Raw genomic sequence first — 14,743 nt, 5'->3', positions numbered from 1 at the left:
GACTTCCTTCTAAAGTCCATGTGCATTTTCAATCAACAGGTCATTCCTTGGCCTCGTCCTTCTGTTTCAGAGGTTCTGGACTCTAGTGCTGCCTGTCAGAAAATCCTAGGTTGGTGCCTCATCTTCACCAGGCAGACGAAAAGTGATGAATTTGTGATGTTTTTCTGTCTGAGTTAAAAGTGAAAAAATTCTCCCCTTTAACTTTCAGGGTCACAGCAAGGGAAAATTTGCAACTTTTATTCTCTTAGCAATCATTTTCCACCATCTCTGCATTTCTCTACCCTGAAGCTGCTCAGTCCAAGGTTCCTCCCCAGGAGGACAACAGAAAGTGCTATATATAAAATATTTTAATATTTTAATTTTAAAATTGGCTTGGATGTGTGGGAGGAGAGGCCTGAGACATCAGAACAGCGTTAGTAATGGTGTTAATATTATTTCAGGCTTTGGAGGCATTGGAAGATATGAACTTGCCGAAGAGTCCTGAGTGAAAGAGAGAACAGTTGTTCTAGGCCTCTAGGAGAAAAGCATCCATCTGTGCCATGGATAGGGTGACCAGATGTCCCATTTTTAAAGGGACAGTCCCTTATTTAAGCCCTCCTGCAGGTGTCCTGACTTTTTTTTTAAAAAGGGCAAATTGTACCGAATTTTATGTCTCCTTCCCCAATTAGGACTTGGGGGTCCTGCTGCTGGCTAGATCCCTGCTCACCAGCCGCTCGCCCACCAGCAGTGAGTGTCGGGGGGTCTAGTGGCCAACAATGGGCATGGGTGTGCAAGGCTGGTGGCGGGGCAAAGCTACAGCATACAGGGCCAGCTACTGCCCCTGCTGGTCCACCAGCATAGCCCCCCCTGCGTGCTGGCTCTCATCAAGCAGGGCCCTGCCCCTCCCATCCCATTTCCAGCTGGAACTGGCTGCGTGCTGTGTGCCATGGTGCCTGGTGAGTACAGGCAGACACCAGGCAGCAGCTGGTTATGTGTCGCCTCTGCTGGCCACCCATCGGCCCTTTATGTGCTCCCCTTCTCTCTGTCCTCTCCCTGCTTTGCCCTTTCACCCCCACTGTTCCTTATATCCTCCCCTGGTGGGGCATGTCCCATTCCCAGCGCTGTGCAGAGCACCAGCCCCTGGTTGGAGCACTGAGCTCACCAACAGCCTGGCCAGCAGGTTCCTTCCTTCCCCACTGCCTCTGGTTGGGCTGGCGCCCCAGGAAAGCCCAAGACCTTCCAGCCTGGGGCACTGTGTTCCAAAGCCCCACATAGCGCTGACACGGTGAAGCCCCTCCGCCAAGCTCTGGAGTGGCCAGGGGGAAGTGATTTCCAGCCTGTTTGCGCCCTGACCCTGCAAGCTCCACAGCAGCCCCGCAGGCAAGGGGTTAGCACCCTCTTTACCTGCCCTCCTCCTGGGTCCTGCCCCCAGGGTGTGCGGGGCTGCTCTATACCATAGGCAGCCTCCCATGCTGAGGGAAGGTCTTCACTACCTGCCGGATCGATCTATCGGGGATCGTCAAAGCCAGGTAAGTTGACCTAAGATACGCCGACTTCAGCTAAGCTATTAGCGTAACTGAAGTTGCATATCTTAGGTCAACCTCCCCCCACCCCACCCCACCCCACCCCCCACTGTAGACCAGGGCTGAGCTGCCTTTCTGGCTGGGTTTGCTGAAGCCCCTGCAGTCAGGTTCCCTGGGCCCTGGAGCACAATGCGTCCTTAGGGCTTAACCCCTTCCTGCCAACGCTGTAGCCAGGGGACAAGAGGTGGCTGGGTTATGTCGGTGGCCAGAAGCATCATGGAGGCGTTAGTTGCCTTTTGACACTGTGTGGGCAGGCAGGGACAAGCGGCTTCTAGCCACAGGAGAGTGGAAGGTGCGGGTAGGGAAGAGATGAGCTCTGCAAAGACACAGGTCAGATCATCCCTCCCCCCCGCAAGCAGCTCCCGTCCTTTCCCTCCTGCACAGTGTCGAAAGGCTGATGCTGGCCATATTCTGGTGTGAACCCTGGCAGAAATCTGAGGAGGTGGAACATGTGACCCTGTGTACCCCCCCCCCCCCCCCCAACATGTTGCCTCAGGAAGATGGGGCGCCAGGTACCAGGAGAGTTTGGTCTGTCTCGGGGGCCCAGCCAGGCATGGAGGGCGGAGTGCACCAGGCAGGGAGGGTTGGGTCTGTCGGTCACCCCTCCTGTGTGAGAGGTGTGCGGGAGCGTGTGTCACCTCTCCCCATGTGAACCCTAAAGCCTTAAAGATAAGATGGTAAATTAAAATAATCCAACTACACAGTATTTCTTTTTAACAGGGGCTCAATCAACTTGGTGTTAATTTGAAAATTTGTACTGCATAGTTCTGATTGATTGCCGTTGAACTCACTTGAATACGAATAAGTTTACCAGGTGTCCCGTATTCAGCATAGGGAAATATGGTCACCCTAGCCATGGAGTTGTTTCCACTGCCTGGTGACTGAGGATTCCTCCTGATGTTGGAATGGCAGGATTCCTCAGCTACGAAAATCTGCATGAGCTGTCTCCACTCTGCCATTCTGTCTAGATGCCACCTGTGTGATCTTCTCAGCAAAGCACACTGCTACCTTCGGAGGGTGAGAAGCCACACTGAAAGGCTCTCCACTGCATCTCCTGCCCTGTATCTGCCACCTGTTCCCGAACTGAGAATTCCATTGATGACGACATTTGGTACAGGTACTAAAAAGGATCCATGCCTTCATACTGGAGCACAGGCCATGAACACAAAATCAGAAGTAATGTGCGATAATGAGCTGCTAGGCTAATACCAATTCCACTTATGTGCCCAGAAAGAACACACAACTTTTCCCACAGTCATAAAAATAAAGGGAAGAGTAAACACTTTTAAATCCCTCCTGGCCAGAGGAAAAACCCTTTCACCTGGAAAGGGTTAAGAAGCTAAGATAACCTCGCTGGAACCTGACCAAAATGACCAATGAGGAGACGAGATACTTTAAAAGCTGGAGGGGGGAAAAAAACAAAGGGTTCTCTCTGTCTGTGTGATGCTTTTGCCGGGACCAGAACAGGAATGCATGTCAGAACTCCTGTAAAAAATCAGTAAGTAATCTAGTTAGATATGCGTTAGATTCTGTTTTGTTTAAATGGCTGATAAAATAAGCTGTGCTGAATAGAATGTATATTCCTGTTTTTGTATCTTTTTGTAACTTAAGGTTTTGCTTAGAGAGATTCTCTATGTTTTGAATCTGATTACCCTGTAAGGTATTTACCATCCTGATTTTACAGAGGCGATTCTTTTACTTTTTCTTTAATTAAAATTTTCTTTTAAGAACCTGATTGCTTTTCATTGTTCTTAAGATCCAAGGGTTTGGGTCTGTGTTCACCTATGCATATTGGTGAGGATTTTTAGCAAGCCTTCCCCAGGAAAGGGGGTGTAGTGCTTGGGGGGATATTTTGGGGGCGGGGAGGGGGAGGGAGACGTTTCCAAGTGGGCACTTCCCCGGTTCTTTGTATAACACTTTGGTGGTGGCAGTGTTTAACCTAAGTTGGTAAGAATATATCTTAGGGGGTCTTTCATGCAGGTCCCCACATCTGTACCCTAGAGTTCAGAGTGGGGAAGGAAGCTTGCCACCCCATGACAGATTTTTAAAGAATATCTCACACTAGCACAGTGCTAAGAACCAACAACTGCACTCCAGCGTTGCACTTTGAGACCCTCTTCCACTTGGTTTCCAAAAACATGGTTCGATTGCAGAATTTGTCACTCAGGTACCTTTATTTGGCATACAGTGACACTATGCCCAAGCTGGCCCAGCTCAGAGGCACGGGGTGGGGGTAGGGGGGAAGCAGGGTACATCACAAATCCAAAGTTACACAGCAAAACTTTTCCTTATATACTTCATTACTAACACCTGTATTCCTGACTATACACTGCATCATGCGCTTCAGGAAATAATCCCTGTACAGCATGCTCTGGCCATGTGATGTTCCTGTATAACCTGATCTCTACACTCCAGGTTCATCTTGTCCATTGTCCCTCGTACCAGGGACTTACTTTCTGATTATCTTAGCTAGACAGACTCCAGCCTAATGTGTGTTACGCCCTAATTTACAATTTAATCTTCCATTCACCTTCTCAAGCATACAAACTGAGAAATGAGATCTTACTTTTGTCAGACTGGACAAGTTAGGCCTACACCCAGAAGGTCTAGCACCTCAGTCAGTTCAATACAATGCCAGTGTGGATACAGCAACTTGAGTATAGTTTGAGTTACATATTGCAGAGAGGCAGCTCTCACCTGAGCTAGGACAGCTCCATCATTTGCTAGATAGCTCAAGTGGAATAACTTGTATTAACCCTTTAGTAAAGACCATCCCTGAGACATCAATTCCTATTTTATCTCCTGTCACTCTGATCACTAAGGTGGTTAGAAGAATGTAAAAATGGCTATACTGGGTCAGACCAATGGTTCATCTAGCCCAATATCCTGTCTTCTGACAGTGGCCAATGCTAGATGCTTCAGAGGGAACAGAACAGCATAATTATTGCATGATCCATCCCGTGGATCTAGCAGTCAGAGGCTTAGGGACACCCAGACCATGGGGTTGCATCCCTGACCATCTTAGCTAATAGCCATTGATGGACCTGTCCTCTATAAACTTATCTAATTTTTTTGAAGCCAGTTATATTTTTGGACTTCACAACATCCTCTGGCAATGAAATCTACACATTGACTGTGCATTGTGTGAAGAAGTACTTCCTTTTGTTTTTAATTTCATTGTGTGACTCCTGGTTCTTGTATTAGGTAAAGAAGTAAACAACACTTCCTTATTCACTTTCTCCATATCATGCATTATTTTATGGGCCTCTGTCATATCCCCCCCCAGTCATCTCTTTTCCAAGCTGAATAGTGCCATTTTTTAAAATCTCTCCCCTTATGGAAACTGTTTCATTCCCCTAATAATTTTTGTTGCCTTTCTCTGTGCCTTTTCCATTTCTAATATATCTTTTTTGAGGTGGGATGATCAGAACTGCACAAACTGGGCATACAATGTATTTATACAGTGGAATTATATTTACTGTCTTATCTATCCCTTTTGTACTGGTTTCTAATATTCCGTTAGCTTTTCTGACTGCCGCTGCACACTGAGTGGATGTTTTCAGAGAACTATCCACAATGACTCTAATTTTCTAAGATCTCTTTCTTGAGTAGCAGCTGCTAATTTAGACTCCATCATTTTGTATATATTGTTGGGATGTTTTCCAAGGTGCATTACGTTGCACTTATCAAAACTGAATTTCATCTGCTGTTCTGTTGCCCCGTCACCCAGTTTTGTGAGATTCCTTTGTGACTCTGTGCATTCTGTTTTAGACTTAACTATCTTGAGTAATTTTGTATCATCTGCAAACTTTGCCACCTCACTGTTTATCCCTTTTTCCAGATAATTTCTGAACATATTGAAAAGCACTAGTCCCAGTACAGATCCTTGGGGGACTCCTGCTATTTCTCTCTCTCCATTCTGAAAACTGACTTTATTCCTACCCTTTGTGTCCTATCCTTTAGCCAGTTACTGATCCACGAGAGGGCCTTCCCTCTTATCCTATCACATCTTACTTTGCTTAAGAGCCGCTGGTGAGGGACCTTGTCAAAAGCTGTCTGAAAATCCAAGTACACTATATCCACTGGATCACTCTTGTCTACGTTTGATGACCCCCTCAAAGACTTCTAACAGCTTGGTGAGGCATGATTTCCCTTTACAAAAGCCACATTGACTCTTCTCCAACCAATCCTGGTCATAGAATCATAGACTTTAAGGTCAGAAGGGACCATTATGATAGTCTAGTCTGACCTCCTGCACAATGCAGGCCACAAAATCTCACCCAACCACTCCTGTAACAAACCCCTAACCTATGTCTGAGCTACTGAAGTCCTCAAATCGTAGTTTAAAAACTTCAAGGTGCAGAGAATTCTCCAGCAAGTGTCCCGTGCCCCACGCTGCAGAGGAAGGTGAAAAACCCCCAAGGCCTCTGCCAATCTGCCCTGGAGGAAAATTCCTTCCCAACTCCAAATATGGCGATCAGCTAAACCCTGAGCATGTGGGCAAGACTCACCAGCCAGACACCCAGGAAAGAATTCTCTGTAGTAACTCAGATCCCACCCCATCTAACATCCCATCACAGGCCATTGGGCATATCTACCGCTAATAGTTGAAGATCAATTAATTGCCAGAATTAGGCTATCCCACCATATCATCCCTTCCATAAACTTATCACGATATGTCTTTTGCTCCCACTGCTTCCCTTGGAAGACTGTTCCAGAACTTCACTCCTCTGAGGTCTTTTCAAACTAACCTGATTTCGTTATGTGATCATACTGCGGTTTAGTTGATAAAGGTAATTGGTAGATGTAATCCACTTAGACTTTTGTAAGGCATTTGATTTTGTACTGCACAATATTCTGCTTAAAACATTAGCACTATACAATATCAAAGCATACATTACATGAATTAGAACTGGCTACCTGACAGATCTCAAAAAGTAGTTGCCAATGAGGAACAACTGAATGGGAGTATTTCTAGTGGGACTCCACAGGAATTGGTATTAAGCCTCTTGCTATTAAACATTTTCACAATGATCTAGAAAGTAAATATAAAATCACTGATGATAAAATTTGCAGATGATATACTGTCAGTGTGGCAATTAATAATGAAGAAAGGACAGTCATATAGAGGGATCTGAATTTCATGGTAAGCTGTGCCTATTCAAACAAAATGAGTTTTAATACAGCTAAATGCAAAATCATACATTTAGGAACAAAGATAACAGGCCATACTTACAGACTAGGAGACTATATGCTGGAAAACAGCAACCCTGACAGGGATTTAGGAGTCTGAGTGGATAAGCAACTGAACATGAGCTCACAGTGGGATAATGTGGCAAACAGAGCTATGATCCTTGGATATAAACAGGGGAGTAGTAAGCATAGTAGTAGAAAGGTCCACATTTTACAAAGGATAAAGAATTGGAAATGGTGCAGAAAAGAGCTACAAAAATTATTCAAGGGCTGGAGAAATGCTCTCCAGTGAGCTCAATCTGTTTATTTTATCAAAAAGAAATTCAGAGGTCACTTGATTATAGTATCAAAGTACATTAATGCAGAGAAGATACTTGGTACTAACGGGCTGTTTAATCTAACAGACAAAGGCATTACAAGAATCTATGGCTAACAGCTACAGCCAGACAAATTCAAATTAGAAATAAGGCACAAATCTATAATAGTGAGGGTGATTAACCATTGGAACAAACTACCAAAGGAAGTGATGGATTCTCCAACTCTCAATGTCATCAAATCAAAAACAGATGTCTGTCTGGAAGACAAGCTTTAGGCAAACTAGTTATCGTTTACTGAAATCCAAGGTACTTGGCTCAATACAGGGGTAACTGGGTAAAAATTAACAGCCTGTGACATAAAGGAGGTAAGACTAGATTATCTAACAGTCCCTTCTGGCCTTAATATTTATGAATCTGTGAAAATAAATCTATTTTTCCCTAGACAGGATTTAACCAATTTTCAGATAGTCACCTTTATTTATCCAACAAAAAATACACATACATGTCATTATATAAGCCACAGGAGATAACGGTTGTCTAAGCCTCATGTTTGGCATTCCTAGATGGCTTTAAACCATAAATTCCAGTCCTAAGAGGGTCAACTCAGCCCTCCACCTCTCTGAGATTGATAAATTGAGTGTCATACAGTTTACTGTGTCAGTTTTTAAGATAAAACTAAGGTCCTGTATGCTTTGCACAAACAAACAAACATGGCACTTTTCAAGAGTAGTGATTTGGCCTGGTGCCCTTGATTAAAACTTCCCTTACCACTTAACTATTGTGTTGTATACCAATTAGATGCTGGCCAGTTCTCCAGTAGCCGCTGCATTTCACTATACAGTGTTTCATAAATCGTGTGTGTGTGATGTGATATCACACACACACACACAATTTGTGAAACATACTGATTTTTCAGCATGTAAGACCCTATAAATATTAGTACATTTAAGAGTTTTGGTTTTAAATATTTTTCAGTAAGATTATCACAACCATCAGTTTCACATCCCCAGTCTTGCATTAGGGAGTAAAAATACTATTGAAGATTAGTGCACATGATATAATTACCTGCTCCAAAAAGTTACTTTACAGCAATGTTGTTGCATGTTTGAATTTAATAAAAATTTCAGATTGTCAGATAACTGTCTCAAACTAATATATAATTAAAGATAATTAAGCAAAAATTAATACATCATTATACACAATACAGAAAGACATACTTTATCGCTCTCTGGGGATGATGAAGAGAAGGTTGTTTGGTACCCTCCTCTATACCTAGTAGAATGCTGACAGCGTTCATTCCCTAACTAACTTTCTAATCCTCCTCCTTTTTACAGGGTGTGAGACAAAGAAACTCCTTTTTGGAGGGAAAATTGCTTTCCTATGATTAATTTCACTATGTGTTCTGTTTTTTACATTTTCATTTTACCTAATTACGTAGGGAATTTCTTTTATGGTATCTTTAGGTTACATGATTGATAAGCTAAAGGGAATTCTAAGCTAGTTATTACTACTGACAGCTGTGACAACCACCAATTAATGAATTAAAATCATTTTTCAACAGATCCTTATTTCATCCATTACAGAAAACATCTGCAATAAAAAGTATCTCTCATTAATCACGGAACATAATTATATCCTAGGCACCCCTTCTCAATCATCCAGTCTTGTTTACAACATACTTCTATAGACACTGTTTATTAGTTTGAGGTTGTCTTTCCCCTAGACATTTGATTCCCACAGAATTGGAGGCACCAGCAGTACATGAGGTGCAGCCGAATACTCAATCACATGAAATTCCTGAATACAGGTCACTAGTAGGTTAAGAACCAATACTCCGGGCCTTAGAATTCAAACACACTCTTTGCTAATATATTAACGATTCCAGAATAGTTAATATGCTACTCCTGGGGGAATTCTGCACATCTGTGGACACAAAGAATTCCTGTCTCGCATAATTTTGTATTTTCCCACATAAAAAACAAACATTTTGCCTAAGAACTGCTGCTTTTTGCTCACCGGAGGCCGCTGAGGCACCAGAACAGCTGGCTGTGTTCATGCCCCTGTTCTGGCACCACAGCGGCCCCTGGTGGGCAAAAGGCGGAACTGCAACACTACTTAGGCAAAATGTGTTTTATGAGGGAAAATAAAAAATTCTATACCCACTGCTTCAGAATTCCCCCAGGAGTAGAAGTTCATCACAGCACCCTGCCCACAGAGCCAGGTTATGGCAGAGTGCAGCACACAAGGCTGCAGGGGGGAGGAGTGTCACAGACTGGGGTTCAGAATGGCTAGTGGGAGGGACAGACTGGAGCATGGGCTCAGGAGCTAGTGGGGTGACAGTGTTGAGCCTGGGGATGGGGGCTGCAGAAACCCATGGGGTTGGGGAATGCAGGGACAGACATGCCTGACTGAATGGGAGAGGCTTGGGGAAGGCTTCCCAAATCCCTAACAATTCTCCTTCCCCTGGCCCCACAAAAAAAAACCAAAAAACCCTCCCACCCACACCCAATAGGTTCATTCCTAGGCTCCTTCCCTCTCCCTCATCTCCTCCATTACCCAACTCACCCAAGCATTTGGACTGCTTCTGACAGGTGAAGGAAATACAGTTCTGTATTTGTAATTTAAACAAATTACACAAAGTTCAGTATTAACATGCCCAGTAATCTATTTGTAAAAAAAAAAAAAAAAAAAAAAAAATTTTTTTACCAGAATCTTTAATTTTTTTGGGTCTGTATTGTTACAAACATACTTGCTGACAGATATTTTGAAATAAATTACCAAAATAATCGAAACGGGCATGATTATATTGTGTTATTTTGACAAATGAAATATGCAGAATTTTGCAAAATTTTCAAATATCGTGTGAAGAATTTTTATTTTTTTTATTCAGAATTCCCCCAGGAGTAATACACAGATTAATTTAATATACAAGTAAAAGAGGACTAAAAAGGTTAATATTGACTAACAATGTTTATTTGCAGAAAACATCCCTCAGGATATTCCTCAAAAACATGTTGGAAAAAAGAAGCTCCATTTAAGAATTAAAAGGAACAATTCGGCGAAATTTCTCTATCTACAGTAAATTCTTTAAACAAATATCAAACATACTATTAGCAATATAGATACATTTGTGCATTAAAAATCTATACAACGTCCTTTTCTCTCCCAGTCTCCATAACGAGTAGGTTCAGGGCCTTTGGGTCCACCCTTTTCCTTTGTAGTAGGATTGATGTCATCTGGAAATTCTACAACAATATGGAAATTTAAGAGGCTGGATAGCCACCTGCCTTGGATGGTTTAGACACAACAATTCCTGCATTTTGGCAGGGGGTTACACTAGATGATTCTTGCGGTCCCTTCCAACTCTATGGTTCTATTTTTTTTTATCTTTTTTAATCTATGATTTAAAGACCTATAAAGCTGGCAGATACAGCACAAAGGTAAAAATTCCACAGTGTAAACATGTTTGTATCCATTTATAACAAAAGACCGATCTTGATTTAAAAAATAAATAATTTAGGTTAATGCAATAGCAATTTCATGGAGCTTGGAGTTAAAAATCTTAGCCACAATTATCAAACATAGGTATCTACAGTCAGGAACCTAATACCATAATTAGGCACCTTAATAAAAGTGACCTGACACTCAAAGATACTGAGCATTCACAACTACCACTGAATTCAAAATGAGAATTTACTTCATTGAATAGGAGCTACATGTGCTTGGCACCTCTGAAAATCAGTCCACTTTTCACTTTTGCTTAGATCCCTAATTTTAAGCACCCAAATCTGAAAATTTTGGCCAAGATTCATTCTGTCTATATTTCTTTTCTTTTTTTCTCGTGAGAATGGGTAGACATCTTGATTTACATAAAAACAACTGAGTTTTCACACAAATAATAATTTCTACCAGAAACTGTATGTGGATTGCTATTGCTTTTATAAAGAAGGCACCAGGTACTATGACGGTGGACAGAAGCATAAAACCCTAAACCACACAGATAACCTAAAAAATTAGAAATATATCTTTAACTTAAATATATTTAAATGTGCCTTATTGTGTTGTCTTGTTCAGCATCTACATAGATTTTTAAACGTCAATATTTGCATATGACTTCTGGCATGGGTAGCAGGAGCACAAATGCTTCATCTCTATTTAAAATGATGCTATGAAACTTATCAAAATATCTAAGCAGCAGCATCTCAAGAGACTCCTCAGTGGCAGTGACAAAACAGCAGTGGATAGTGATTGGTTAGTTTAAGTCCTAATTTACGATCTGGTTAGAAGCCAACATACAAGAACTGAGCTATTGGCCTTCTAACTGATGATTTTTGCAGTGTCAACAGCAGTAAGCCCAGGCACAGGGAAAATAAAAACCTCAAGGATTTTTCTGGCTTAGCCCTAAACACAGAACCCCTAAACATGAACAAAACAAAACAATTATGGATTTGTTAAATTAATGTCAGTACTGGCATTTACGTATTTTGGGGGTAAAAGGATTCAAGACAGAATCAGAATAAGCACTTCTCTCCGATTACACGATCTCCCCAAATCTGAATAAATCCTGATGGTAATCACAGTCCAGTACTGCTCACAGCCTCAGGCATTCCTCACTTATTTTTTAAATCATTTACATAGCACTCCAAATGTTTACGGTATTTACAGATATGTAAAAAAAACCATGCACTTGACAGCTTAAAAGTAAATTAAATAAAATTTGTGCCTTATAATCAGACTAAGAAATAGACAACAAAAGGCAACTGATCATGGTTCTATGGATGGGTGTGGCTACAGATGAAACATGCTATATGAGTTTACCTGTTTTAGGCCAAAAGGAATGGCTCCTAAAAATGCATGTGTACACTCACATAGTTCATACTTATTTTCTTGTGATTTATAGCAATAGTAACACTCTAAGGCCCCAATCCTGCAAGAACTTCCACATGGAAGGGGGAGGAATAGCTCAGTGGTTTGAGCACTGGCCTGCTAAACCCAGGGTTGTGAGTTAAATCCTTGAGGGGGCCATTTGGGGAGCTTGGGCAAAAACTGGGGATTGGTCCTGCTTTGAGCAGGGGGTTGGACTAGATGACCTCCTGAGGTCCCTTCCAACCCTGATATTCTATGATTATCACTACTAAAGGAACCCCACTGAAATCAAGTGCAAGGGGCTTTACAGGACCAATGCCTAAAAGTAGCAGTTCATATATTAAAAGGAGTTGGTGCTCTGATGCTTTTGTTTTACTACCACTATATACAACTCAGTCATAGAATTTGTGGCCAGAAGGAATCACCAGATCATCTATTCTCACTTCCCAGTGCACTATAAAATAGACTAAAATAGCATTTAATGCTAGCTATGAACATTATATAGCATGTTTCAGAGTTCTATGTAAGGCCTGATCCCAAGAAGTGCTGACATCCACAGCTCACATAAGATTTGCAGGCACTCAGCATCTCTCTGGATCAGGCCTTTAATTAGTACTTTTTTCCCTTTTTTAGAAAAACCATGACTTACTTTCCAGTGGTTCCCTCTCTCTATTGGACTCCTCTGGTTCATCAAGACGACCTACTGGTAATTTTGATTTTTTAGGGGATTTCTGTATAGGTTCAGACTTTCCTTCCACATTAGAACTAGTTCTCCTCAAGGAGCTGCACAGCGGAGCTGGCCCTATCAAACAAATGCACATTAACGTGTAAGTTTGTTAAAATGTAACAGTTTTATGCTGAATAACTGCATCAACCAGTGTTTAAAAATCCTCATAGAAACTCACTCAACTCCACCTACTAGAGAATGAAGCATTCATTCTGGGCAGGAGCACAAAAAGATTTAATATTCAATATGCAGAAAGTCCTAAGACATCAGTGCACTTTCTTAATTTTAGACCTTAGAAGCAGATACCGAAAGAAACAGTATTCTAGTGTATATCTTGGCTCTCAAACTTGATAAGGTTATAAACCACTTGAAGCAGTCAAAATAATCAGTATGCTGGCATGTTCTAACGAACACATTTTCCCCCCAGGAGTGGGTTTCAACTTCCTCTCAGCAGCATCTGGATGGGGTGGTCTACTCCCAGCAGCCAGTGGCAGGTGCTGGGACACTGTGCAGCCCCTTGCTACAGCAGCAAAGCAATTCCAACCAAAGCCTTCAGTGAGGAAACAGAGACAAAAGTGAGGAGATCTGAATTCAATCTATATTGTATAATCAAGATGTACACACAAAATTAAAAGAAAAATATTGATTTTCTCAGAAAGCCCGATCAACATTTAGAAAGTGAATTTGGGGAAACATCTGGCAAAAGCCCCACTTCACAATTAATCACAGCCAAGTCATGTGTGAAAACCTGTCAGTTCATCATATCACAGCGCTATAAACATACAGCTCGACACATGTATGGAAGCACAATGTTTGCAATGAAAATGAGCTGTCATTTTAAAAAAAATCCAGTAAATGCCTAGATATGTTTGGAGATCGTTATGGATATGGAAGAATATGAACACTTTTTAAATTGTAGAAGACGGGAGAGAGTTTAAAAAACAAAAGAAAATCCTTCCTCAAGGAAACCTCCACGATATAAGATGACCAACACGAGGAAGAAAAGCAGTACGTTTACAGAGCAAAAGCAAGGGGACAAATCCTTTTAACTCTCCTCTGCCCTAACTCCACAGACATCTCCCCGATGCTGAGCCTAGTGGGGCCCTCCAAAGTAATTCAATTCAGATCAAAATACCACGCTTGATGCGCAATGTGCTCCTAAGCTGTACAGAGGGCCGCAAAGCCACGGGCTGCTGCAGAGGGAGCTGCCTCAGGCAGCACCAAGCCAGGTCTTCTCTGCAAAGGGGGGCTTCCGGCCTAGACCCCTGTCTCGCTGGTCAGTGCCCAGTGGGGACGGGGGCCGCAGCCTCACCTCGATGCAGCCGGTGGAGGCCAACCCCAAGAGCGGCGACACCACCAGCTGCGCCGGGGTCGGAGCCGCCCGTGCCGGGCCTCCAGCAGGAGGCGCAGCCAGAGGGGAGCCGCCACGCAGGGCCCCCAGCAGCAGGCCCGAGCCACGCAGCTGCAGCGGCCCAGGGCGTGCTCCGCCCTCAGCGCCCCCGCGAGGGCCCGGGCCCTTGCACGCTGCGCCCGGAGCGGCGCATCCGGCAGCTCCCGCCGGCCCGGCCCGGCCCCACCCGACCCTAGCCGCTTACTCGTCGCTCGGCCCAGCAGCAGCCGCAGAGCCATGCTGTGCCGCCCCCCGCCGAGCTGCGGAGGACGCCAGGCAGGCAGGGGCGAGGCTCGGCCTGAGCCTGCGCGGCAGCCGGCTGAAAAACGTTGCGGGAGGGGGGCAGGGCTGGGGGAGCAGCGCGGGGCGGGACAGCCGCGGACCTGGCGCTTTCCCGCCCGCCCGGCTCTTCGCCCGCCCCAAATCGCTCCCTGTTCCTCCCTGCGGCCCCGCCGGCGGGTGACGCGTGTCGGGGGCTCTGAGGAAGGTCGCGACCCTGCCGCTGTTCCCCGCCCGATTCACGGCTCTCCCCAGAGCTGGGGGGTGCGGGGCTCAGGGCTGCAAGGTAGCGCTAGCAAAGCGGTGTTTACAGCACGTTTCCCAAAAACCAGTCCGTGATTCCCTCCACTGCTCGCATTAGCAACGAAGCGTGTTGAAGTCAGGGGAAGTTTCCGATGCGGAAGGGACA

General features: G+C 43.8%; 1 protein-coding gene across 2 annotated transcripts; it reads right to left on the bottom strand.

Annotated features, from left to right (window-relative positions):
* Positions 1-10,023: 10,023 nt before the first annotated feature.
* Positions 10,024-14,471, bottom strand: SDHAF4 (succinate dehydrogenase complex assembly factor 4). 2 transcript variants are annotated; one of them, XM_073336378.2, is made up of 3 exons: positions 14,261-14,471; positions 12,588-12,740; positions 10,024-10,317 (listed from the first exon to the last, which is right to left on the bottom strand). In XM_073336378.2, the coding sequence occupies exons 1-3, from the start codon at positions 14,292-14,294 to the stop codon at positions 10,208-10,210; spliced, it is 297 nt and encodes a 98-aa protein (XP_073192479.1). In that variant the 5' UTR covers positions 14,295-14,471; the 3' UTR covers positions 10,024-10,207. The 2 variants fall into 2 exon arrangements, with proteins under 2 accessions (XP_073192479.1, XP_073192480.1); XM_073336379.2 differs by lacking the exon at positions 14,261-14,471 and adding an exon at positions 12,858-13,715.
* Between the last annotated feature and the right edge of the window lie 272 nt (positions 14,472-14,743).

Source organism: Lepidochelys kempii, chromosome 3 (assembly GCF_965140285.1).
Source record: "Lepidochelys kempii isolate rLepKem1 chromosome 3, rLepKem1.hap1, whole genome shotgun sequence".
Lineage (NCBI taxonomy): Eukaryota > Metazoa > Chordata > Testudines > Cheloniidae > Lepidochelys > Lepidochelys kempii.
The sequence above is the reverse complement of the archived record's forward strand: the minus strand, read 5'-3'. Positions and strand labels throughout refer to the sequence as shown.

Coding starts and splice junctions, on each gene's coding strand:
- SDHAF4 (XM_073336378.2), bottom strand. CDS start 14,294: ATGGCTCTGCGGCTGCTGCTGGGCCGAGCGACGA. Junction 12,741..14,260: donor GCTGCTGGGCCGAGCGACGA/GTAAGCGGCTAG, acceptor TTTGTTTGATAG/GGCCAGCTCCGCTGTGCAGC. Junction 10,318..12,587: donor AGAGAGGGAACCACTGGAAA/GTAAGTCATGGT, acceptor ATATTGTTGTAG/AATTTCCAGATGACATCAAT.